We start from the raw sequence: 26,726 nt of genomic DNA, 5'->3' as shown, positions 1-26,726 counted from the left end.
GCACATAAATGCATCGTATCATTTGCATGTTACATGTTCGTTTTAATGGTCAAAAGGGTTTTAGTGTTTATTTCTCAGTCTGGTGCACCTTTATCATTCTACACCATTAACTGGGGCTCACAATAGGCTGCAGAGACAGGACACTATTTCTGGACGTTTGCATGATCGATACAGGCTGCAGGTAGTTTCTGTGAATAAAAAATAAAGCTGCTAATTGCTTTGAAGTAAAAATATGCACTTTAAATGTTGTGGTAATTAAGTTATTGAGGCATATGATTTATAGGTAGATCAATGTTTACAAATAACAGAAAAGATATGTCTAACAATGAAAGTGAATAACTAATAATATTCTTATTGCATTTCTGATTATTCCAAAATTGTTAGTAATTAAATGTTTTTTTCTGTAAGATTCTCAACTCAAATTGTACCAAGTCTGATACAGGCCTGCAAAAACTACCTGTAAGACGGGTTTTTGAAAGCATGGGGAAAAAAACAAGGGCATAACTGATTTTTATACAACTTAGTCATTATATATGTGACAGGTTATTGCAAACTTATTCATCTTTCTGCATTACTTACTTGCATGTGCATGTTATTTGTCTCGGTGCTGATAATCTGTTCGGAGCATTCGTCCACTTCATCTTCCCGAGCGGTTCTGTCGGGCTCTGCCATGAAAGAGGGTTTCTCCTGCAGGAGCCACTTCCTGTACACTTTGATGACCTTCCTGGTTGCAGAAGCCTCACAGGATGGCAACAAGAAAGCCTTTGCAAAACAAATTAACAAGAAAGAAAGAAAGAAACCATGGCTCATTAGGATTAAAGTTAGTTTTAAATGTGAATCTGTAATTTAATGAAAAGGCCAGCAGAGGGCGACACAGTCCGTGTTACTGCAGTGCATCTTTGTTAGAGGCATCTTCCAACAGAACAAAATAGAAAATACTGGCAAAGGTTGCAACAGACGACAGAAATACTCCACCTGGTGGAAGATCTCGTTGACGAAGTTCACATTGTCCCGGGTGGAGAGCAGAATGGACTGCACCATGTCATAAACATGGCGGTGCTCCTCCTCAACGCTACACAAACTGGAATCGCTGGCTCGTCGATCTGACAGGGTGCTACTGTTGGAGTGGCTCTTCTCAGGCTCCCCCGCTGGTCCGTTTGCGTCCCCATCTGATGTCTTATCCTTTTCCTGGCTGCTACTGCCTGCAGTGACAGTCTGGAAAACACAGCCAGGAACGAGAGTCCTTCAGTATGCAGTAGGGGGTACCTCCTCACACGGACCACTACAGTCTCCTTCAGCACAGATTACTTGGCTGTTAGTTGTATTTTATAGCATTTTTAAAGGGAAATGAACCACTGTAGTATGTATGCAGCATTTGTCTCTGGATAAATCACATAAAAATCCATTTATTTTCTCCATGACTGATTTAACTCGAAAGTGACAGAACTGTTGCAGTCTGAAATAAAACCTCCATGACTCCTGATCGCCGTCATCACGATTTTATTTCAGCTATAATCTTAGGTTGAATGCTGTATTGCTTGTGAAGCTGTTGATCAACTATGTTTTATATAGAGGTAAAATAACATTTAGGAATGAATAAATGCATGAATATTGTTCAGAAACATAAACCCCAGATGTCTTTATACTACTGCTAAAGATGGTGTGCTACAAAAACATCTGAAGGATAAAGAAGATCTTGGAATAACAGAATGGAGAAAGAAGAAACCAACACAGGGTACTGTGTGTTCACCTGGATGAGTTTGGGAATGACCTCGGTGCCGTTCTTTGCGCTCTGCGCTGAAGCAGCAGTGCTGATGTACTTCTTCTCCAGGAAGAAAGTGACAAGCCAGGTGATGAAGGCCACACGAGGTGCTAGGTACTGATCCCTTGTGCAGAAGGTGCTCTCATTGTTCCGTGTCACTGGCACATACAAGGGTTTTGGTCTGTGGTGGGGGAGGTCTGATGGAGTAACACAGTGGATGAAGAGTTGAGGGCAGAGGGGCGGTTAAAAATGGAAAACAGTGGGAGAAAAAGACAAAGATAATAAAGATTAAATGAGTGGCTGTGGTGAAGTCAGAGTTTTTCCCACTAAATCAAATTATTCATTTAAATGATTATGGAATCTTGAAACAGGATATGATTTCATCATTTCCTGTATTTCATGAACCTGCTGCTCACGAGTAAAGCCGTCACTGTTTTTATTAAGGAAACTATTTTCTGCACACTTATCTTATTTTCTGTGTTACGGGAAAGTAATAAGTAAAGAAAGAGTAGCTGATGTACACTGTGTGCAACTTGAGAGAATACTCCTTTTGTAAATAAAACATACTAAAACATACAAACCGGATTCCAAAAAAGTTAGGACACTAAACAAATTGTGAATAAAAACTGAATGCAACGATGTGGGGATGGCAAATGTCAATATTTTATTCAGAATAGAACATAAATCACGGAACAAAAGTTGAAACTGAGAAGACTGATCATTTTAAGGGAAAAATATGGTGATACAAAATGTCATGGTGTCAACAAATCCCCAAAAAGTTGGGACAAGGCCATTTTCACCACTGTGTGGCATCTCCCCTTCTTCTTACAACACTCAGACGTCTGGGGACCGAGGAGACCAGTTTCTCAAGTTTAGAAATAGGAATGCTCTCCCATTCTTGTCTAATACAGGCCTCTAACTGTATTATCGTCTTGGGCCTTCTTTGTCGCACCTTCCTCTTTATGATGCGCCAAATGTTCTCTATAGGTGAAAGATCTGGACTGCAGACTGGCCATTTCAGTACCCGGATCCTTCTCCTACGCAGCCATGATGTTGTGATTGATGCCGAATGTGGTCTGGCATTATCTTGTTGAAAAATTAAGGGTCTTCCCTGAAAGAGATGACGTCTGGATGGGAGCATATGTTGTTCCAGAACCTGAATGTATTTTTCTGCATTGATGGTGCCTTTCCAGACATGCAAGCTGCCCATGCCACACGCACCCATGCAACCCCATACCATCAGAGATGCAGGCTTCTGAACTGAGCGTTGATAACAACTTGGGTTGTCCTTGTCCTCTTTGGTCCTGATGACATGGCGTCCCACATTTCCAAAAACAACTTCCAATCGTGACTCGTCTGACCACAGAACAGTCTTCCATTTTGCCACACTCCATTTTACATGATCCCTGGCCCAGTGAAAACGCCTGAGCTTGTGGATCTTGCTTAGAAATGGCTTCTTCTTTGCACTGTAGAGTTTCAGCTGGCAACAGTGGATGGCACAGTGGATTGTGTTCACTGACAATGGTTTCTGGAAGTATTCCTGAGCCCATTCTGTGATTTCCTTTCCTGTTTGTGGTGCAGTGTCGTTTAAGGGCCCGGAGATCACGGGCATCCAGTAAGGGTTTACGCCCTTGACCCTTACGCACAGAGATTGTCCCAGATTCTCTGGATCTTCGGATGATGTTATGCACAGTTGATGATGATAACTGCAAAGTCTTTGCAATTTTTCGCTGGGTAACACCTTTCTGATATTGCTCCACTATCTTTCTGCGCAACATTGTGGGAATTGATGATCCTCTACCCATCTTGGCTTCTGAGAGACACAATCGTGTTGCCAATTAACGTAATTAGTGTTAATTGGTCTTCCAGCTCTTCGTTATGCTCAAATTTACTTTTTCCAGCCTCTTATTGCTACTTGTCCCAACTTTTTTGGGATTTGTTGACACCGTGAAATTTTGAATCAATATCTTTTTCCTTTCAAATAATACATTTTCTCGGATTGAACTTTTGATCTGTCATCTACGTTCTATTCTGAATAAAATATTGACATTTGCCGTCTCCACATCATTGCATTCAGTTTTTATTCACAATTTGTTTGGTGTCCCAACTTTTTTGGAATCTGGTTTGTAATATATACAGTGCATAGTTTGGGTTTGTGGGCTTACCTAATAAAGGCTTGTAGAGGTTTGTGAGCTTGGTGAAGGAGGGAAATAAGTGTGGAAGGTAGTACTTCTTGAACAGGGTGAAGAGAAACCTGAAGCCTGTGTCCTGGTTCTCTTTGTTCTTCCATTCTAAACTGGATGCCTGGCAGACAGACAGCACAATAAGGCAGACAAGGTCAGGCTACAGAGAGAGGAGATGCTTCCAACATCACAGCGACAGTATATTGTTTGCAACACAATAGCATGAAGGTTCCTCTAAGATTAAAAAAAAAAAAAAAAAAGTACATAGACATAAACTGTTAGATCTGAGGCCAAATATGATGAAAAACTTTAGACTTAACAACTGAATTTACTTTTTATCTTACAGTGGCACAATACATGGAGGAGACCCAATCATGAAAACAAATGAAAGATGAAGCCAGAACAGAGTATGTTCACATTTGTTGAGCACTTCCATCACACGGCTGTCTATTAAAGACAGAAAAAGCATTTGCACATAAAAGGCATTTAATTTAAGTATGCAAGTGCATTTGCTCAAATTTTATAACACAACTTAATCTAGTCACTGAAAATGTTTGTGTCTGAGGAACTAACTGTACAGAACATGAGGAATTAATAGTTTAGCTGCTGACTTCATAAAACGTGCTGGGTTAAAGCTGATATTTTCATGATGAAAGAAATACTCAACTAAAATACTTTATCTAACAGTATTAGAAGGAACCCCAACAACAAGTGGGGTAAAGCAGCCATCAAGCACATCCAAGAATATCCTGCAGGCAGGGTTAGTTATGATAACATTACTATTCTTGCTGCTGTCAGACAAAGTGAGTTATTACCTGGATGACCATGTACTTAAGCAGTATTTCTAGGATATAACAGGTCAGGTCATCTGCAGCTTTTTCACCTGCCACAGCTGGAACCAGTGGGGTGATCTCCTCAGGCACCACCTTGGCTGCTCAAATCAACAGAAAGAAAGGACCCGAGTTAATGACAGAAAATAAACCTACCCAGTATTATAACTGGGTACTTTACATAATTTCAGTGGCAATCCTAAGCATGTACAAATGTAATAAAATCTATGGTCATTTAAATGTGAATACATAATGTGTAATGTGCTACTCTTTTCTCACCATCTGGGGGGTTGGAGAAAGGGTTGTAAATGATGGTGTCGAGGGTGCACGGCCCTCTGGAGGAGGGCACAGCGGGGAATCCTGGCACCAGACAGGCAAAGATGAGGAACTGCTCCTCTGCACAGTGGTCCCTTAGGGCCTGCAGCCACAGCAGGAAGAGACGGATCCCCTCACAGCGAATCTAGAAAGCGGGAGAAAAGGTCATTTTTATGCATATTCAAAAGGAGGCTAATTTGAACAATCCATTCAACTAAAAAAATATGTTCAGTCCATCTTTGTGTGCCAAGATTTTAAAAGCTCAAATTGGGCACTTACTTTGAATGAATTTCCAGTGTGCAGAAGCTTTTTGAGAATAGAACCTGGAGGATAGAAAACGTGACAACGGTCAAAAACCGCTATTCAAATTTTCTTCTGCACAACAAGGAAAGAGACAAACCGCACAAAGCTGTCATCTCGACTCAGAAGAATTGACCTTGATGGGTGGTCTTGACAAACTAGTGGGTAGAGTGGCAAGGCTTCATATTTTCCTGATGAAAATTAACACGAGTTGGCAGCGACACACATTTATGAAGCCAATCTGGTTCCACTGTAATCAAATGAGACATCGGTCTGATTGCTAAATATCTCGGGAGGAAGAGCTCTGCATGTCTGTGCGTGCGTGATTTAGGGCATGCTCTTGACAGGCAGCAGTCTCTTTTGAGGACGTTGTGGGCTGGAAAACACTTTGACTGGTCCTAATATTGATTTTAAGGTGATGATTAAGATTAAGAATCGGGTTTTGTTAGTGTAAAAGCCAAACCGCTGAACAGGTGTCTTAAAGTCCTGATCAACAGGCCCTTACTGAGGGAGCTTTTGTCTGGTCTTCTCATCAGAATACTGAACACGAAAGCACAGAGCAATCCTTTCATGGGTTGTGGGCTGGGGACAGAAGGATAACAAAAAGCTGTGCACATTTCCTTCAGCATCTTAAAGGTACGAGTGAAGTACCTGTGACCCTGCATCTCCAAACTAAAAGGCCAAAACCACCAAGTCATTAATGTAATTCTTGAGCTACTCTACCCACCACAAAGAATATGTCGCAAGGTGCTGTATTTCCATTAGTAACGGTTCTGGATACAGCACACTAAAAATTATGTGAAAGAAAAAGTTAACCAGGCTGAAGTACACATATAACAGCACTGGATCTTGACCAGTGACACCTTAACTGATGTGTGGGAAAAAAAAAATTCTATGCGAGTGCAAGAAAGGCTAAGAGGAAGCTTTAAACCTGCGCGGATTTGTGATCCAGATGGACAAAAATGGTAAATATGTCTGGGACATCCACCCAAAGATAAGTGTTGATATTTAAAATTACAAGCCTGGGGAGGGGGAAGGCAAATCTGCAACAGTGATCTCAACCTGGACTGTTTAGCTGCCAACGGCTGACGAAAAACAGTTATAATTGGGGTTATCGCTTTTCCTTTTTTGTGCAGGACTGAAATCATGCATAATTCAATTACTTATTTGCATTTCAAATGAAGTGTTAATTTGCATTTCCCATTTACATCCCCTTCTCAGACTAATTATTTCCTCCTCATTATTAAAGGTTAAGGCTTGGTCCTGGTGACATTTTTTTGTCCTTAAGTGTAAAGAAATACAAAGCGTACACCTACCTGTCAGTTGTTACAAAGAAAACGGTTACAATTCAAGCAAGTGCAAAATGTTTGATAAAGTGGAAAAACGTTACGTGCATACCTATACTGTGAAACTGCCATCTGTTGTAGAGCTTCTCAGGCAGATTCTGCAGGATTTTCTGATGAAAAACAGGACATGTCATGATTAGCTTTAGAGGAGTGATTAGAGTGGTAGAGAACAGTACCTGCGTCAGCTGTGACAAACAATTCTGGTAGCTAGCTGATGAATGACAAATTGGGGAAAACACCCATTTATTCCAGTTATGTTTTCTGGATTTCTAAAACAAATAATTCTTTGCTGAATTTACAAGTCAAACCATTTTTGACCAAAACACACATATACATACATTTATACACAACAATGCAACAATACTTGTATCGATATTGAACCACTCGATACAGTGCTTTCAGTTCGGTATGCATATGTATCGAACAATACAAAATGTTTTATTTATTTTATCAGCTTTTCTTCTGACGATGCTGTCTGTGTTGAGCGCTCAGTGGATCTGCGTTCGACTACTCCGCCTAGGCTGCACTGTCGAGTGCAGATCCACTGAGCGCAGCGCAAGCTAGCAAGACAGAAGCTAAGATCGTTGCAACATGGCAACTGCCTCAACGCTACCCGAAATTGAACCTCCCCCACCCTCATTCAGATCTGGCCTTTGGACCTATCTTGGTTTTCATGTGACGTATGACCCTGATGGTAAGCGCGTCATGGACAAAAGTAAAATAGTATGTCGGATGTGCCACGCAATGCTCAATCGGTGGGAACTAGTGCGTTAGCGCAGTTAGCTTGTTAACGTGTTGACGCCATCCAGCCCCACGCATGGGGCGATCCGCGGTTACTCGTTAACAGAGGTTTGCCGTGTTGTGGCGTTAACGTCATTTTAACGAGATTACCGTTGACAGCACTAGTGGGAACACAACGAATATGACTGCACATATACGCCGACAGCATCCTAGTGGAAGCAGACAAAAACAACAAGCACGCATGCTACAAACTTTACCAGAGTCATTTAGACAGCCGTTAGCACATGATTCTCCTTATGGGGACCTGATATGTTTAATATGCTGCTGAGAGTATAGCCCAGAAGAAGCGTATAGTATAGCTTTTGTTTTGGAAAGAGACATTTCTCTGTAACAAACTCTTTTCCAAAGATGAGTGATTTCTCGATCAGAGATTTATTATTTTATCCCTTTGTTGTTTCAGCAACATTACATTTAAAAACTGTACGTTTGTGTTAAAATATATTTATAATTTTAATAAATGACAAATTAAAAAGGCATGAACCTTTTTTTTTTTAATCGAAAAAAATATCGAACTGTGACACCAAAGTATCGTACCGAACCGTGAATTTTGTGTATTGTTGCACCCCTAATATATACACACATCTATATTTATTTAAGCAATGCCCTCTCTCTCCACTTTGCCTAGCCTGTCAGTGAAACCCCGTGACCCGACACAGCACTCATCACCTCACCAACAACAGTTTTACAACTCAATTAGCGAGCTCTAACCTTTGAGCAGACTATCATTATTCCTCAATGCAGCGACCCGTTAACTGGGTCCCTCTGGAAAGATGAAAAAAATGCCCCGAGTCTGCAGATGTGTGCGGCTGTGCACATGCGGCTAGTTAACAGTCAGTTCATTGCGAGCAACTAATGCTCCAATGACTCACTTCTCATCAAATCCTAATGACTGACCCAGAAAGACTTCATGATTGCAATGCAGAGGTCAAGCCTGTCCTTTACTGCTTTACGTATGCAGCTCTGACCCACTCAACCAGACAACCGATGGTGGTCAGCATGATAAAAAGCTCATCTGGTCTTGAGTGCACGAAACAGAGGCGAGAGAAGGAAAGTGAGCATGCCAGGAAAGAAATGGCAAATATTAGTCTCCTATAGTAACAGATATGAACAGTGGAAAAGAAACTTGGCACTGAAACAGAAACTGGCAGGATAAAAAAAACTCACTGAAGTGATATACTAACAGAACTCTGTGCTTTATTAGCCATGGACATAACACCGGTCTGACAAATGGTATGAGCTTTATCTTTACCCTGTGCTTTGCCGCATTATGCTGAGAGCTGTGGTGGCCCACAAGTCATCTCAGGCTTTGAGTGTCTCCGTTTGTCAACAACTTCCTTCTTCCCTTATCATCTTTAACTTTCCCTTCTTGTCCTCTGAGACTAAATCCCCGTCATTATCAGTGACAGCAGAGAAACTGAAAGGCATACATCACTTTAAGGGGGCGCTGGATGACTATCTGTGCCATTCAACTTCTTTCTGATCCCCAGACTCGATAATATGCGTGTACAGGCGTGTGGCTGCACCTTGGTATTGATCCCAAGTGGGATTATTACATCTCCGCATAGGCTGTGCTGGCCACCTTCATTTTGTCTCCTTATGCCAGTAGAGACATTATGCTAGTCGGTAGCACAGCAGGGTAGCCAGCTTAAGCCTTGCGTGTGTGCGTGCACACAGTAACACTGTCTCTTCACAGAGCATTAGGAAGGGAGAGTGGGAATGAGGTGGAGAAGCTAGCTCAGAAAAACTCCCTGTGGAGCTGGAATGGCGGCCGCAACAATGAAGAATTTACCGGCTGATACAAGGCGAATACAAAATCTGCAGGACTGGATGTTGTTGGAGTTACACTAATCTGCAGCCATACTCCAGCATAAATATAAGGGCATTATTGTGGTCCAACAGCAGCCTTAACACATTTACATGATCCGTACTTAGATTTCCAGCAGTAGAGCCTGAACATGACACAGAATATGCTGCTTACAGATGTGGTCTACAAGGGCTTCTAGCACCAATCACAATGCAATGCTTTTAGATGAAATGTTGTACTTTGCATATTGTTTGGGATTTCTGGCAATCATAGAGATGAATATAGCATATATGGAGGAAGGACCAAACACACTAGAGACATAACGAACTAATCTACCTTAAACTGCAGTCAAGGACGTGCAATAATGAGAAAACCAGACAAAACAGGCAAAACTCAAATTATAACACAGAGTAAGCAGTGTAGGAAATAAAGTGCAATGTATAGTGCTTGCATTCAATCAACCAAAAGCGGGCCCTGGGATTACAAACACTTATAGATGAAAAGCACAGAGAGAAGACGTCAGTTACACACACCTGCTTTGCTTATGCCACAACAGTGTGAGCCACGTAAGACTGAACAGAAATTTGACTAACATGCAAATTAAACCAAGTAAAATATACAAAACTCCAATTAAATGGTGCTTTAAGCCCAAAACACTTGTTTTTATTCTTTGTTTTTAAGAAGAACACCAAAAATATGGGAACAGTGTTACAAAACTGTTTTAATTCCCCTCTGTGGCCAGTAGATGGCAGCAACAGCACATGAGACTCCTTCAGCGCCTTAACACCAGCTTCTCATCCATCTGCTACACCTTCCTCTTTGGTTGGCAAAGCCAAGCTACAGCATTCTAGGGTCCGTTTTAAAAACTCTTCTTAATCAGGTTACGTACTAGTGACAAAAATGTTCCTATCTGTAATATTCTGGACCAACGCACAGATCATCAAGATTCATCTGCTGCTCCCCTGTGCAACCCCAAGCTACACTTTGTACATTTGCATTATGCATAACCAGTGAGGGTCCAATGGGTAAACTGCCAGTCAAGAAGAATTAGACTGTAAAACAAATCATGTAACTAAATGGCCCTGAGCACATTTTTTTTATTAGAAGCGTTAGCCGAGGTTTAGAGGAACAAAGAATATGAAGCAATTACACAAGGCCGAACAGAACTATAGATGGCTGCTCATGATAGAGACTTAAACTATGTAATTAATTACTAATTACACACCTGGGCATTTAAAAACATGCAGGTCAAAATAAATCATATGCTACGGCTGACATGAATAAATCTCAGTTTAACCTCAGAGATCTCTCTTCTCTCAGAGTCTTTTTTTTCTGCTTGATACTTGTTTTAGTGTGTTGCCATTTTGGCTGATACTATTCCTATAAAAAAAAGATTTCTCTCAGTCTGTGATCTCCAAAAACAAAAAACTATACAAAAATAGATTTATTTTGTTTATTAAAAAGTCAGTAAGTTAAGTCTCAGATCTAGATGGGGCAGCTTGACAGAGAGGATAACAAGGGGAATTCAGCCTGCTGACTCAGGTCCAGATGGCACTTGACATGTCAGGGTGAGGTCACGGAGTTTCAGGGGTCCCAAAGCTGTCCCTTAACCTGTTCCATAACCACAGCGGCACCAGTGTTCAATGCCACTGTTGTCAGTGAGAAGTCATCTCCAGTAATACAGGCGCATAAACAAACTCTTCCCCTGAGGCCTGAGAAGCTGGTTCTGGTCTTGTGACAGCAGAAAACAGAAAGAGGTCTCACGCTGGCTGTAAAACTCATTCTTTATAGTATCCTTCTACTGTGCAGCAGCAAGAAAGAGAAATGAATTACATGTAGAAAAATATTTTCTCAAACACCAACTCTTGGCTCTAATTAGCTGATATCTGATTAGCAAATAAACAATTTACGACTGCAGCTTGCAAACCAAGAATGAAAACTAAAGACATGAACACATGTCATTACAAAACAAAAAACAAAAATCACAAAAACACGAATAAAACGACTACATGACAATAAAAAAGAAGCCCTCCTTCCTTAACTTTCTGCACTCAAATCAGAAAGTAATGAACTAAACAAGCACACTTAACTTCACTGATCAACCTCACAACCTCTGTCACATGTGTCAAATTTGGCTCTTTGTTGATCGCTAAAGGTTGTTAATAACTCTTGGCCAATCAGCAACAATGTGCGTCTCACGCACAGGTCACCTGACGAGACAGGTGGTTCTCCACAGCAGCTGGGTGCCAACAGGTTAAGACAGAGATTGAAAACCATGAATCTTTACCGAATGTAAAGAGAAGCCTGTTTATCCTTTTGGCACAAGTTTTTATTTTATAAAAAAAAGAGGAAAAGAAATTTTGTCCTTCATGTCTGAATCCATGTACAACACAGATATGGAGACACATCCATGCATCTACAGCAGATTGTGTGTCTTTGAAAGGCACATTGTACTCACAGGGATGGAGCTATAAGGGAGTTTTATATTAAATTTTACATCTGTGTGCAGCCACTAGCCTACCAGCAGAACTGTAATTAGAATGTATTGTTTTGCTTGACCTTATTTTATAAAGGCTAATAAGATTTTTTGTGGACATGTTCGCATGCAAAGGGCCACTCCAAACAAATTAATTTACTTGATTTAATTAATTGAAGTACAACAATAAACTCTATATGCCTGGCCCTGACGCAACACTCATTTTCCCCAGTGAATTTTTGGGAAACGGCTCCTCAATTCAGATTTCCCGACTCGGAGCAGACAAACCCCGAGTTAGCAATCCAAGATGGCGGCAGTGAATGTAAACAGTTGTGAAACTGTAAACCTTTGAATCTGTACTGCCACTGTTGTGTATTTGTGACTTAGTAAAGAAGCCATACACAGAGCACTGACCAGGCTCTATCCACGAATGTCTTTTTTAAACACAAAAGTAGTATTACTGCTGCACTGCGTGTGATGCGTGAATGACTCCAGCATGCCAAGAACAGAAACAAATCCTGTTTTTCCTCGCTTTTTCTGGAACGTGCCAACTCATGTGTGATGTCATGAATTCTGATATCAAAGTTCCAACATACCTGGAACGTGGCCTCTTTGTTGGTCAGTCTGTAGGAAGAACCAGTACCAACCCCTGCTGGCCTCAGGGATTGGTATTGGTTGGTGTGCATGCTGCCGGCTGTAACCCATAATTTCCTTCAGAATTAATAAAGTATTTCTGATTCTGATTAAACTACCCAAATGAACTGCAATTTAAAAAAAAAAAAAAAAAAAAAAAAAAAAGCATGATTACTAAATCTATAGTAGTTTACCCTCTTTCATTGATTGTGATACTGGTGAGGTTTTAGGTTTAGGTTGTGCACAAACTGCCTCAGATTTCTGCAGCTGAACAGCCCATAGGTTTCATGATTCCCACCTGCCCATTTCCAATTTCACTCTCACACAGAGGATAGTTTCTTCTGTGTGAATTTACAGCTGTTCAATGTTCTGTCCATGTTCTATGACAACCATCACATTGACTTCATCACATTTGTTTCTGTGTATTTGTTGCTAATGTGCCTGATTTGTATGGGAGTTACTGCCTAGGAATCAACTAACCATCAATCACCTTGGAAGTCTCCACTGAATTTGTCATTTGCAGGAACAGATAATGATTAAAGTGCAGCAGATGTTAATGGCTAGGCAGTGGAGTATTTTCACATTTCGATCAATAAATTCAGAACTTCTAATCAAACTAAGTGTTCGCTCTCTCAAGCTGTGAATGACTAGAAAAACTGCTAACGTTACTTCAAGCCTCGGCCTACACGGTCAAAGGAGCCAAACACAGTTTTTTCTGCGGATGTTATACACTGAAAACTTTTCGTTTGAATTATTTTTAACAGCATGTATCATAGCAACACGTATTCAAAAACATAAAACATGTTTTAACATAAAACACAAACAGTTGCCAAGAGAGTTCAAAGCCTTGTGGTCATACTAAGGCAATCCTTTGATTCAACATTGACTAACTATTAAAGTTAAACAAAATAAATAAATGTTATGTCGCTTTTTATGGGGTAAAATCTTTAATCAATATCAAAATAAAAGATGCTGAGAACATGACTGCATCCTCAGAAATGTGGTTGCATTCCCATAAAGACTGCCATGGTATGATGCCTCTGTGGAAGCAGACAAAGAAATCCTGGAAGGGAGTGATGGCTGCTGGTGGGATGGGGGGGTGGAGTGGACCAGCACAGTTTAGGCAGAGGAACAAAAGATTACCCCCTCTAGACAGCCATTACTCAAACGGGCCCAGCATGGGAGATCATGCTCCCCCACAGCAACTCGTGAAAAAGGGGTTGCATACCTCATCATGACAGCAAAGTAATCCCCACATAGCCAGCTCGAAGGAAACAAACTGGGGACGTGGACTGTATATATCAGGCAGATGTGAGGGACAGGTGAGAGCGTGAGGGACTACGTTTCACATTCCTGAAGAGAGGAGTGTAAACGGGGTTCTCCAGGGAAACTCATACAAAGAACATGAGAAGTGATGTTGAGATGTCCTGTTCTTCTTACCCTGTCATACAGCATTAAAGTGTGACTCTAAGCACTGTGCTGCAAACTTGCTTTTGTCCCAGCCATTATCCAGTCGTAGGCCACGCTACAAAATCCTCTGACACTTGCTGGACAAAAGCTGCCATGTTTTGGCCGGGCGATTCCCATCACTTATGTTAACAATGGCCGTTTACACAAAGTATTATCCTGCACTGAGAGAAGGTGTATGACACACGTGGCATAAATGTAAAATTCCCATAAGAAATATATTACATTACTGTGCTTGTTGTAGAAATAATTTATGAGGGAGCAAAATGCCATTGCCTCGAAACACTGTTTTAATTAATTTTCTGCTGCACTGCCACATCTTTCGTTGCATGATATTACACATTTTCTTCAAGTATGCATGTTCGAAGTACATGCACTGATATCACATTGACGAAAAAATTCTTAATGTAATGTGGTGTGACGAGAATGTCCACACAGTGCAGCACAGCTCAGGATCAAGGCAACCCTGTATCTGTCCTGCCCACATTAGTCAAAGCAAGCTTATCTTCTCAGTGCATGGGTAAAAGCACACAGCGTCACAGGCAGGGGCTAAAAGGGGAAAAATGAGGGTTAAGCTGCTTTCAATATTAGTTCTCTCTGAAAAGATGACTCCATAAATATGTAGAAGCCATGAATCCAGGCTTTATTTACAGGTCAAATGACTGGATGTGTGCAGACAGACACTGTGGGTTTCTAGGTAAAGAATAGAGAGAACTGAATGGAAATGTTGAACTGAATGATAACATTTTTCTGTTTTGATCAGAAAATAATTTCTGGTATGATCTGCAGGAGAGGGGCATCGGCACAAGTGTTAATTCTAAAGAAGATTGACAGACTGAAAGAACACCAGCAGGAAAAACGATGAGCAGCCAGACACATAGGGAAGCATTTCAGAGCATGCATGAAGTACACGATGCATCACCCAGACAGCACCGAAAACGTAATGTGATTACACGAAAACACTGAGCCCAATTTGCATTTGATATGCCTGACTAAAAAAAACCCAAAAAAAAAACCAAACCCAAAAAACCCCAACAACATAGTAATCCATCGCTCAAGACAGACTATAGCAGTTAAGGATCCTTGGCAGCGCTTCCCTAGCTGTGACTTGGTGTAATTTAAGGAACCCCCTGATACTGCTCCCAGGTGATGACAAAATTTAGGGCAAGGCATACTGTACCAAAAGAGACAAACAGACTGCCCCACAATTTGATCTGCTGCCATCCTAACAGCCCTGCCCTGAGCAAATGTAACTGGAGAGCTCACTGTTTGTATTGGAAACTCGAGCTGCCTTTGCAGTCAGGTGGGAAAACAAGGTAGGGGACTTTAACCTGCATGTGCAACATAAAAGTGCTCAGCAAAAACAGAGGGAGGGGCTAGAGAGCCAACAGCATGCTGTGCATGCAGAGATGAAACACACCTCTGATTTGCATGCACGCCTGGATTTTAAAAACAAGTGGACTGAATGGCAGCGTAACAATGAGGCCTTAGAACAACCTGCTATTGATCTACAGACTCTATGAAGTGAATTCAGGACGTAGCAGGTGATTCTACTCCCCGAGTTTACCTGGAAATACCAGCTGGAGATATCAACATAAAAAACAACAGAGCACTTACTTCAAAAATAAAGAGGATAGAGTCCAGCTCCTCCCTTTGAGATTTGTTCCCTGAAGCACAAAGAATACACGTTTAGTACAAAGTTTTTAAAACATTTTACCTGAAGCTATGCTGCATAGAGCTTCATCAATAATGCAAAAATAATATGGGCCATTGCATAAACATTCATTTAAATGAACGTGTATGACCATGAGACCGCAGTCCCAGTGGGAATGAATGAAGGCAAGCTCAATCCACTCAGTTACACTAAACATAATCAGATTGATTCTCTAAGTACCGCTGCTCTGGAAATGTGGGGCAAACGGAAAATAACCTTTGCTGTAGCACAGAGGGCAAAGAGAGGGTTAATTATTGAACCGACACTGACAGCAGCAGCTAAATAGTTCATGTGCAGTTTATTACAAAAAAAGCTTTTACTCACCTTTTTGTTTTAAGTTGCTTTCCAGTGTAATGAAATTTTCATAGAAGATAAAATAAATCTGAGAACTGTTGCTCTCAAAGAATGTCTTCAACTCACTCTTGTCAATGATATCTGGGGGAAAAGGAAAAGAAACTCAATCAACTTTAGTCAGTGAGAATATAAAATAATAATTAAATAAAAAAGAAACAATCACTTTTTTTCAACAGTGTATTCAACGTTCAAGGTTTGTTAATGTAGAGATTTTCCCCTGTAGTCTGTTTTGAGAAACCTGGATGCTTTAATGTTGTCTGTGTGACACTAATCACAGGAGTGACAGTGAGTTCCCATTAGTTCCCCATTTAAACAGAAAACTACATACATTTTAAAACAAAGCAAATTGCTTCACTTCCTTAAGCAGTGTAACTTCTCCCACTCCTCACCTGTAGCCACGGGAGAGAACTGTTTTTTTTGGGGACGTTGAGAAACTTTTTACCCCGATCTACAATTTCACAATTTGAAAAGTGAAAGATTTCTAAATGATGCTTTTACTGTGAAATGTGCATTTTATCCAACAAAGACACAATTTTTGTATTGTTGCCTCTGTGGTGGCGCACAGAGGCACATCCGTGCATTGGTACATAAATTATAATAAGTAACTAATAAGTAATACATGTTAAGCTGGCACTACAATGAATAGACCGATTCCGGTGCCACCATGTTGCACCTCAACCGACTACAGTGGTCCTTCTGCTCTGGAGCCTCAGCCTGGTACAAGGTTCTGGTTAGCTTGCAATCAATCTCCTAAACAGAAGGCAAACAAGCTGCAGTCCATCACAGTGAAATGGATGCCGTCTAATAAATTCATCCACCCATCCAACCGCTTATTTAACTCAATCCATCTCAGCAGTTATGGTGCAAAAGGCGCAGTGAACCACGCACCGGTCCACTGAGATCTGGCAGAGGGACAGAGAACCTTACCTTCTCCCATATACATGCACCTATGGCTAATTAACCTAAAATGCCTTTGGGAGAGAACCAGAGTACTCAGAAGGTCCCACAGGCACAGGGAGAACACAGAAACTCTACACATAAAGGGCCCAGTCGACTAGGAGGTGCAAACCCAGAACCTTATTGTGAGGAATCACTTTAAGGTTCTGCTTAAGCTAAACGAGTCGCAAAATATACTTTTTGTAGCTCCCAAAGGCAAAGTCCATGTGAGGAATACAATGCAAAGCTAAGAGCACTTAATCTAAAGAATGGTAGTCACAGTTTAACATGGAGACAAAACATACTTGCAAACCAAATAAATGTTAAAGAAAATATCAGTTTGTGATTTTTTCCCCTTTTGTTTCCTTCTGTTTTTTCAAGATTGCAAAACTCTCAGACAATATGAGGCCATTGTTTCAGTTACTGCTGTGATGAAAGTCTCCTCCATGTTTCAGCCATCTACACTGGAGGATGAATAAATGAGATGACTTTTTTCCTCCATGCCATCCAATAGGGCTCTTTGGGATTTAGGTCAGCACTCAGGAAGTGCTATTGTAAGACAGATTTTCTCCTGGGCAAAAATACACTTTAACAGGCAGCTGGGATGCTGGAAGAGACACCTCTGCTTGATATTAAACTAATACACATGTTTAAGCTTCCTCAAGCATTAATCTATCTATATTTATTTACAGCTGTGGTAAATGTGTTTTTCAATGCATTAAATAGCAGTTTAGTCACACACACACACACACACACACACACACAGTTGAAAACTATAATTTCCCCATATACATTTCCCAAAAATGATTCCTGGCAAAACAGAGCAATTAAGCTTCACCTTCTGTTCCAATTCTCCCTCTACTAAATGGCAAATTGGAAAACTCCCAGAAGCTGTCCAACTCCCGGGGACTGCTGGAATGATGAATTACGTGACAAAGACAAAGCTTTGCCCTGAGATCAAAGCAGGGATAATGAAGATGCATGATGAGAAAACTGAGTCAAAGTAATGAGTGTTTTACATTTTTAGCCTCGATTTAGGAAAAAATAAATAATCATGTCATCATGGGTGAATCCCTAGTGACGCTGCTGTTTGACAGTTAGATGTATAATGTAACGACTAATTGGTGACACACAGTGAGATGACACCGACTTTTTACCCGACCCAGTTTTACTACCATCAATGCTTTACAGTTACCTTAGCTTGCCCATAATTACTGTAGACTAACAAAACTACCTGATGATATCCGCAGATAGGCAGCCTCCCTGCCAGGCAGCAGCTAGCAATTTAAACCAGTGTAATGCAGCTATTATCAGCCCATTGCTGTAGAAACAGATGCTTGTTTTCAACTGAGAAAGCACAAGAAGATGTACATGAAAAAAAGAAAAGCTACATTAATCCCATGAGGCTAAGATTCATTAATCATGAAACAAAACAGTGAAGCATAACCAAGAATAGCTCCATCAGGAAATTCAAATGTCTGTATTATTTAAACTACCGGTAACAGACTTTTGATTTCGTTAAAAAACACAGGGATAAAAGGGGGAGATTTTTTTTAGGTTTTTATTTCAGCTAATTTTTAACCACTAAAAACAGTTGTAAAGAGATGCTGGAAAATGTAGGATAACAAAAAAATAATACTAATTAAAAAAAAGATTATTATTCCAATTTTCCCATTTCCAATCCAAATCTAAACTGATTTTAGGTTATAGATTAGATTTAGACTATCAGACTGTTTTAGATGAGCCAATCTTAATCACAAAACACATTGAACTGAAGGAATTAGCTCCGGTCAACTGCACTGTTATAAAAATAACATCCAACACTAAAATGATTTAAAGAAATCTAATGAACCTTAGTCTCCAGTCACACATGCCTATAGCCAGCCACCAGTTGCTATGGAAAAAAAATATTCCTTGAGTGGTTGCAAGTGGCTGCAGGCAGTTGCTGCAAAATCAACTACTAAAGCCCCAGTCGCATGATTTAGCAGTAAAGACAACTATTACTTTAAAGTAGAATGTTCTCCATAAGGTAACAAGTGCTTGCAGACAAATGCATCTTGCATGAACACTATGGGCCAACCCAGGAATCTGCCAGACCAAAGAAATCACAAGGTCAATCAAAACATACTCTGTGACCGATTTAACCCAGAGACAGCCACCAACCTCCAGAAAACACTCGCTAACCACTGAGGCAAAACAGAGTGAGACTGCAGATGAAGAAGGCTGAAATAAGCCTTCAATGGAAGAGTGCCTGGGCTCTCCCTTAGAGCTACAGTGAGAAGCTTGGTCACTTGGGAGCGGCTCAGAGTAAAGTAGCCCCAGATGCACAGGGGGAAATATTCTAGTTATCCAGAATCAGAAATGTTGCACAGAATAATACACCAAACCTTTTTAAAGGCTCATGTTGCTCAGTTTGGCGTTTCTCTGCTACTAGGGCTGGTCGATATAACAATATATATCGGATGACGATATAAAAACATCTATCGTTTCATTTTACGCTATTGTTTGTTTCGTGGTGTCGCAAAATAAACTGTTTACGGCAATATTTTTTTCATCGTTTTGATGGCCACTGTAGTGGCTATATTCATTTCTTAAAGTTCTCTCTTTCTCTTATATTTAATATAACCACACTACGGATGGACAAGCGCCTGTTTTTTTGAGTTGTCGTTAGCAACAACGACGGTAAAACCATCGCATGTCCGCTTGTTTATTTTCCACATTAACCTTTCACAATAAAGCTCAAGATCCTGTTGAGAATTTTCAAAATAAACGGAATCACATGAAAAAGTATGCAGAATATTGACGGGTGAGAAGCAAAAAAAAAAAAAAAAAAAAATAGTTGTCAGGTGCTAAAAAATAAACCTTACACTCAGAACAGGCTTTTCCCCGCAGCACGCTGTGTAATAAATACAAAGAAAACGACGGCCTTTACAACTTATGTCTAAAAAAGTGTAGTTTCATGCATCGGTTAGAACACTCGACTCCAGGTACACGACGCCCAGCTGGAAACACTTCACCTACCCGAGATTCACAGAATTTACAGAAAATATAAAATTTTTTGTGATTTATATTGTTATTGGGACGATAGATGTTTTATATCGGGATAAGAGATTTTGGTCATATCGCACAGCCCTATCTGCTACCCTATCTAGTTAGTGTGAACCATAAAGAATGATTATAATACTGTTTAATGTCAGTTTAGTGTATCTGACGGACGAAAGCCAAACCAGTTCCACACCACTGAAGTTGAAGCATTTTTACAAACCAGTTCTGGTTCATCCGTTTCATTCAACGATACGCTTTCTCCCTTCTCATTCTCCATCGCCGCCATGCTTTTTCCACCATGTGCGTATGAAAACAAAGGCACTGCACATGCACGTTTTACCCATATTCTATCGCAATATTTAATTTTCTTATCATTGCCCAACATTATACCAGTATTACTGTGAACAGTATGGTATGGCTCAGCCCTACTATCCACGTTACTATTTTAGAAATCAAAGTTGTTATGCACATTTGTATAACATCATTCCCCTAATTCCAATCTTTCAATCACTTCCAAAAAACAAAAAAAACAAAAAAGGGTTTATTATCTGGCTCAATGAGTGTCTGTGTCTGGTAAACCGTGAGCCCATGGGCTGTAGTAACGTCACAAGCTTTTAAAAAGTGAGCTTTTAGGACATGCTGCATATGAATGCTGCTAATGAAAAGCTGAGAATGACCTCTAATATAAACAAGCCCCTAACAATAATCAAACAAAACATGCAAAGTCATAGTGGAAGCAGGGCTGACACGTTATCATTTAGAACAGAACAGCCGCTTTAATGACAAGAACATACACAAGTCAGTGCACATCAGAAAACTAAAGGTATACTTTCCCCCCCCCCCCCCCCCTATTGTAGGATCTGTACACCTAAGAATATAAGACAAACTTGTCCCTATACATTATTATTAGTTAGTAAAACTGTACAGAATATATTTGAAATAAGATTAAATGGACAGGCATTGGGGAAAACCATTTAAAAAAATGGCTAAATCAGCAAAATGCAGAGGATGGTAGCTGCCCACTTGACAACCCTAGCTCTACTATGTGTTATCCTTTGAAGCTAGTGCAAGAACCCACAGTCACCTCTGAGCACAGGAAGAATGAAGGATTATTCACTGCTTTCCCAGTAGCTTTGAAAACATGGAAGAAGTGCAGATGCACAATCTTTAACTTGGATTCAGCACATTGGCCTTAACATGTCCTGTGTATAATAAACAGTAAGAACTTGACCTTACAATATAAAAGTGCCCTGAGATGAAACTATGTGTACTTAAGAGCTCTGTGGATAAAATACAATTTAAAAAAAAGTCTTCATATCAAACAGATTAGATTAGAAAATCATATACCTGTAATGTAAGACGGAGAAAGAAAAGAATTGTGTAACAATTCATCACTAAATGCCTCTAAATTAAATATTATTGGCTGCTTCATATGTTTATGGTGCTGGGTGAATTTCATACATCAAGCTGTTGTGATACTAGTCTGCGCTCTTCAGCAGTGGGTAAGCCAACATCCTTAAGCCCTTAAGGATGTTGGAAAAAGCTGACAGTCATCTGCCTACAAGTACTAAAGTTCAGATAAAGAGCCTAGATGTGATTGGGAGTGTATACAATCCCTCCTAACAGACCTACTGTCCAGGCTACATGGAGAGGGTTAATGCATTAAAATTCAGTAATGAGAATACTCTAATATCTGATCACACTGCCAGCTACTAATGGTCTGCTAAGCCATTAATGATTTACAGAAAGAGAGGAACTTTATTTCTTATGCTTGCTACATCAGGACTTGCTTTTTATGAAAGAAATGTGTTAAATGAAAGAATGAAATTGTTCAATAGCATCCAGCAATGTGAGAAGATATCCAACATCATCAGGTAACAGGATGTGGACAGAAAGCGACAGAACCTGCTCTCCAGACCCAGGAATGCTGGGGATAACTCTGTATCCTCCGATTCCAACAAAATAACTCAGTCCTTTGAATGACACGCCTCCATCTGTCATTCTCCATCTGCTCGCGTCAAAAACAGGAAATGAAATGATAATGAAATGCAATCAGCCAAATAATGAGATAGGAAGGCAATGCATGGTAGCATGGAGATACAACACAGGAATTAGTGTTGAATTAATCAAGAATCATACTGGGTAAAAACGCTCTAACTTTGGCAGTGGCAACATGACTGGTGATAGACATGCTTATACAATTTATGAAACTGCTGTTAGAAATGTCTCTCACACGCGCCTTTAGGGTTTATTGAAGAAGTTCAAAAACACAATAAAAATGGGTGAATGAAACAATTTTATTGGTGAAAAGAGTAAACGGGGTGTGGCCAAACTGGTTCGAGCTGAGTTTCACAAACGTTCAAAGTGCACAACAAACTCTGAGACAGAGTCAAGAAACAACAAGATCACATCTGGCTGGGTATCTGCAGGCCGAGGGCAGAAATCTAAGGCTGACACACACACACACACACACACACACACACACACACACACACACACACGGTCTGATAAATCTCAATATCTGCTGAGACGCACAATTTAGTGCCGACTGCATAAATCTAGAGAGCTAAACTGCCTTCAAACGTCAAATGCCGAGTTCATGCCACAGGTGCTATTTTGTTCCTTCCAGTTACTGTTTATTTTCTGATAAAGTGCCCAATAAGGCTTCATAAAGCCTTTTTTGGTTGCATAAAATGCAGTAAAAATGACTTGTGGGGATCACCAAGTCAGCCCTATTAAACAAACAATTGCATGAACACTCTTCTAAATGGTGCTGACAGTGATAAGTTAATGATTCGGAGATCTGCAATTTTCTACAATGGAATTAATAAATACATGCCAAACACATCAGCCATGCCAGGTTTGGCTCGGAGGACACAGTTCTCCATTGTGATGTTTCCTGTTAACTGTCAGGAAAGGGCAGATGTTCCACCCCTGTGTGAAACGACCAGCTGCAAAACAATAATATGCAGCCAGAGCTAAGAGCCATAATCTTATATACTGCACAGCCGTTAAACACAGTATCTTCTCAAAATGTTCAGTCTAATACTATCAGCTCATCCTCCTGTCTAAAAAAATTAATTTAAAAAATGACAGATTATACCTTTACTTTCTGATCTTTGGCAGCGCTGTTATCGGATAATTCATATCATCGTCATCATCATGACATGAATGAGGCTTCCTTACATCTTACTGTGACTTCTACAACAAAGAGACCGAGAGCTGCTATGGTGAGAGTGGTTGGAAATACCCCAAACAGTGTTCAAGTGTTATCTAACGCTTTTGCACATCCTTTGATGCATAACCATTTCAAATAAGGTGGAAAAATGAACAGCAGCCACCCGCTGGGTAAAGCAGAACAGTCTCAAGTTTTAGCTGAATAATTGGTGTGCTCTTCTGCTGTTTGCTCTTTGAAGGCGATGGGCCACGATGCGCCACTCTGCCTACTCCCCTGTTTAAAGTTAATCAGCAGACAACACATCCAATAAAAACTGACATTCAGTGTAACAGGTTTTGTTAAACCACATTTAAGTCTCTGGGTAAATTCCAGCGTACGCCACTTATTTCAATTAAAGCTGAATCATTAGTATGCCACGTCATACACAAAAAGCAGTCGAATAAAGCCTTTGATCAGACACACTCTCATTTGCATTAGTCCTGGGCTAGCTAGCACTGCAGGTGCACTATATTCTTGCCAGAAAGGAGATGAGAGAGAGAAGAGACTGATATGTGCCCTTGGCTGAATGCTCACATTAGACACAGAGGACTCTTTAAGGGCCCCGGCACGGATGCCTGGAGGCTGCCAACACGTAGGAGCACAGATATGGCATGCCAGCTAAAGGAGAAGGCGACAAATGCACTATGGATGCCATTATACTTCCCAAATTTAGAGAGACTGCAGGAGATTGATCATAATAAAGATACGCCTGTTCCTTGAGGATTTCTTGAGAATATTCAGTTCTTTAACCAGTTCAAACATTTTTCATTTATTTATAAGTATTTATTATTGAATAATAACTGCAAAAGTCAGCAGCAATACCCTTAGCTATTCTACTCAAGTACCTTAGCTATAAAATATTCCAATTAACAAAATGCATTTAAGTAAGAATATTATTACCGTCATCCTTCCAGAAATAATGGAAATTCTATATGAATATGAAGCCAATTATGGACACTACTTAAAATCTGTTTTTTTCTGCTCCCCATCCTGCTCCGTGGCTGTTTGCATGTTGAGCTACGATCCTCCACTAACAGACAGCATGATTCACAGAGCCGCCCAAATGCTATTTGATCATTCTTAGTCAAGTTAACTTAGTGAAAGCGGTGACAGTGTGTCTCAAACAGTTATCATGGCTGCTACCAGTGGTCACAGTAATTAGTTACAGTAATTACATATGTCAGGCAGGAAATCCAAAGTGTGGAATCATTTTGAGAGAGTGGAAGAAAACCCTAAGAGGGTGACATACTAAGTCTGCACGCAAACAGTCCTCTTATTTGTTGACAGACATCAAACATGACATTTGAAACATGTAAGTGGACCAACATGAGCCCAGTCTTTCTATTCAACATGTTTTAATGTTGAATAAAAAAAAAACAAAAAAAAAAAAACAAACTTGTCAGTTATTGCACTGCATTCAGAAAAAAAAATGCTGCTGATAAAACAATACTGGTAACATTTTGAAAGGCTTTGTGTCGAGGGGACATTTTTCTTATCAGAATCAGAATCAGAATCAGAATCAGAATGGGTTTATTGCCAGATGTTGAGGTTTACAACATTAGGAATTTGCTGCGGTGCTTCAGTGCAAACAATAAGAATTAAAGTGCTATGTAGAAAGAAAGATATGTGCATGAGATATACATTAGATATATACATGAGAATAAGAATTAAGAGTGCTACGTAGAAGGATATATACATGAGTGCAGGTGGTGATCAGTGCCAGACATGAAATGATGCAGTGACACAGCGTAGGGTCATGTGTGAGTGGCGGGGACAGTCATGTGGTTATTGTTCATGTGTCCAACAGCAGAGGGGAAGAAACTGTTCTTGTGGCGAGAGGTTCTGGTGCGAATGGACCGGAGCCTCCTGCCTGAGGGGAGCAGGTCAAACAGACTGTGTCCAGGGTGGGAAGGGTCAGCTGAGATCCGGGCTGCACGCCGCAGTGTCCTGGAGGTGTACAGGTCCTGCAGAGATGGGAGTCTGCAGCCAATCACCTTCTCAGCAGAGCGCACAACACGCTGCAGTCTCTGTTTGTCCCTGACAGTGGCTCCAGCGTACCACACGGTGATGGAGGAGGTGAGGATGGACTCGATGATTGCGGTGTAGAATTGCATCATCGTCCGTGTTGGCAGGTTGAATTTCTTCAGCTGCCTCAGGAAGTACATCCTCTGCTGGGCTTTCTTGATGACGGAGGTGATGGTGGGCTCCCACTTCAGGTCCTGGGTGATGGTGGTACCCAGGAAGCGGAATGAGTCCACAGAGGTGATGGGGGTGTCAGTCAGGATGATGGGGGGGAGTGGGGCTGTGTGCTTCCTGAAGTCCACAATAATCTCCACTGTCTTCTGGGCATTCAGCACCAGGTTGTTGTGGCTGCACCAGGACACCAGACGTTCAACCTCTCTCCTGTAGGCAGACTCGTCCCCGTCCGAGATGAGTCCAATAACGGTGGTGTCATCTGCAAACTTGATTAGCTTGACAGACTGGTGGGTGGAGGTGCAGCAGTTGGTGTACAGGGAGAAGAGCAGAGGAGAAAGAACACAGCCCTGAGGGGAGCCGGTGCTGATGGTCCGGGAGTCCGAGACATTCTTCCCCAGCCTCACGTGCTGCTTCCTGTCCGTCAGGAAGTCAGTGATCCACCGGCAGATGGGATCAGGCACATTCATCTGGGAAAGCTTGTCTCGGAGATGGTCTGGAAGGATGGTGTTGAAGGCAGAGCTGAAGTCCACAAACAGGATCCTGGCGTAGGTTCCTGGGGAGTCCAGATGCTGCAGGATGAAGTGTAGGGCCATGTTGATGGCGTCGTCTACAGACCTGTTGGCTCTATATGCAAACTGCAGGGGGTCCAGGAGGGGGGCCGTGAGGGTCTTGAGATGGGAGAGAACTAGGCGCTCAAATGACTTCATGACCACAGATGTCAGAGCCACGGGTCTGTAGTCATTTAGTCCAGTGATCCTAGGTTTCTTGGGGACAGGGATTATGGTAGAGGACTTGAAGCAGGCAGGCACATGACATGCCTGCAGTGAGGAGTTGAAGATGCCAGAAAACACTGGGGCCAGCTCGTTTGCACAGTGTCTGAGGGTGGCAGGAGACACACCGTCTGGGCCGGGAGCTTTCCGAGCATTCAGATTCTTAAACTGCTTCCTCACATCTGCTTCATGAATATGAAGAGTTGTGGTCGGGGGAGGTGGTGTGAAATCCTCTTTTGTGTGGGGTGAGGGGGCGGGTGTTGTAGGTGAACAGTTTGAAGGTGGTGATGGCTCTATGGAGGGGGGAGAGGTGGGGGAATGAGTGTCCAAAGTGCCTCTATTGTTGGGGTCGTTGGAGGTGTGAAGGCTGCCTGATGGCTCGTCAAAACGACAGTAGAAGTCGTTAAGGGTGTTGGCCAAGAGCAAGTCGTCAGTGGAGTGGGGGGTTTTAGGCTTGTAGTTTGTAATATTCCTAAAACCTTTCCACACAGAGGCCGAGTCGTTCTCTGATATCTGCTGCTGCATCTTCTCAGTGTGCTGATGTTTGGCAATGTCCACTTCCTTAGTGAACTTGTAC

General features: G+C 41.2%; 1 protein-coding gene across 6 annotated transcripts in view; it reads right to left on the bottom strand.

Annotated features, from left to right (window-relative positions):
- ralgapa2 (Ral GTPase activating protein catalytic subunit alpha 2) overlaps positions 1-26,726 on the bottom strand; it is a 102,276-nt gene that overhangs the window by 66,897 nt on the left and 8,653 nt on the right. For all 6 annotated transcript variants that reach the window (XM_026152493.2, XM_026152492.2, XM_026152497.2 and 3 more), the window contains exons 2-11: positions 15,956-16,066; positions 15,535-15,584; positions 6,789-6,846; positions 5,370-5,413; positions 5,055-5,235; positions 4,761-4,876; positions 3,928-4,066; positions 1,751-1,959; positions 976-1,215; positions 580-762 (exon numbers count right to left, since the gene is read on the bottom strand). In XM_026152493.2, coding sequence (XP_026008278.2) covers positions 580-762; positions 976-1,215; positions 1,751-1,959; positions 3,928-4,066; positions 4,761-4,876; positions 5,055-5,235; positions 5,370-5,413; positions 6,789-6,846; positions 15,535-15,584; positions 15,956-16,066 — 1,331 coding nt within the window. The remainder of the gene's footprint in view (positions 1-579; positions 763-975; positions 1,216-1,750; positions 1,960-3,927; positions 4,067-4,760; positions 4,877-5,054; positions 5,236-5,369; positions 5,414-6,788; positions 6,847-15,534; positions 15,585-15,955; positions 16,067-26,726) is intronic.

The sequence above is a fragment of the Astatotilapia calliptera genome, chromosome 19, assembly GCF_964374335.1.
Source record: "Astatotilapia calliptera chromosome 19, fAstCal68.1, whole genome shotgun sequence".
Lineage (NCBI taxonomy): Eukaryota > Metazoa > Chordata > Actinopteri > Cichliformes > Cichlidae > Astatotilapia > Astatotilapia calliptera.
The sequence above is the reverse complement of the archived record's forward strand: the minus strand, read 5'-3'. Positions and strand labels throughout refer to the sequence as shown.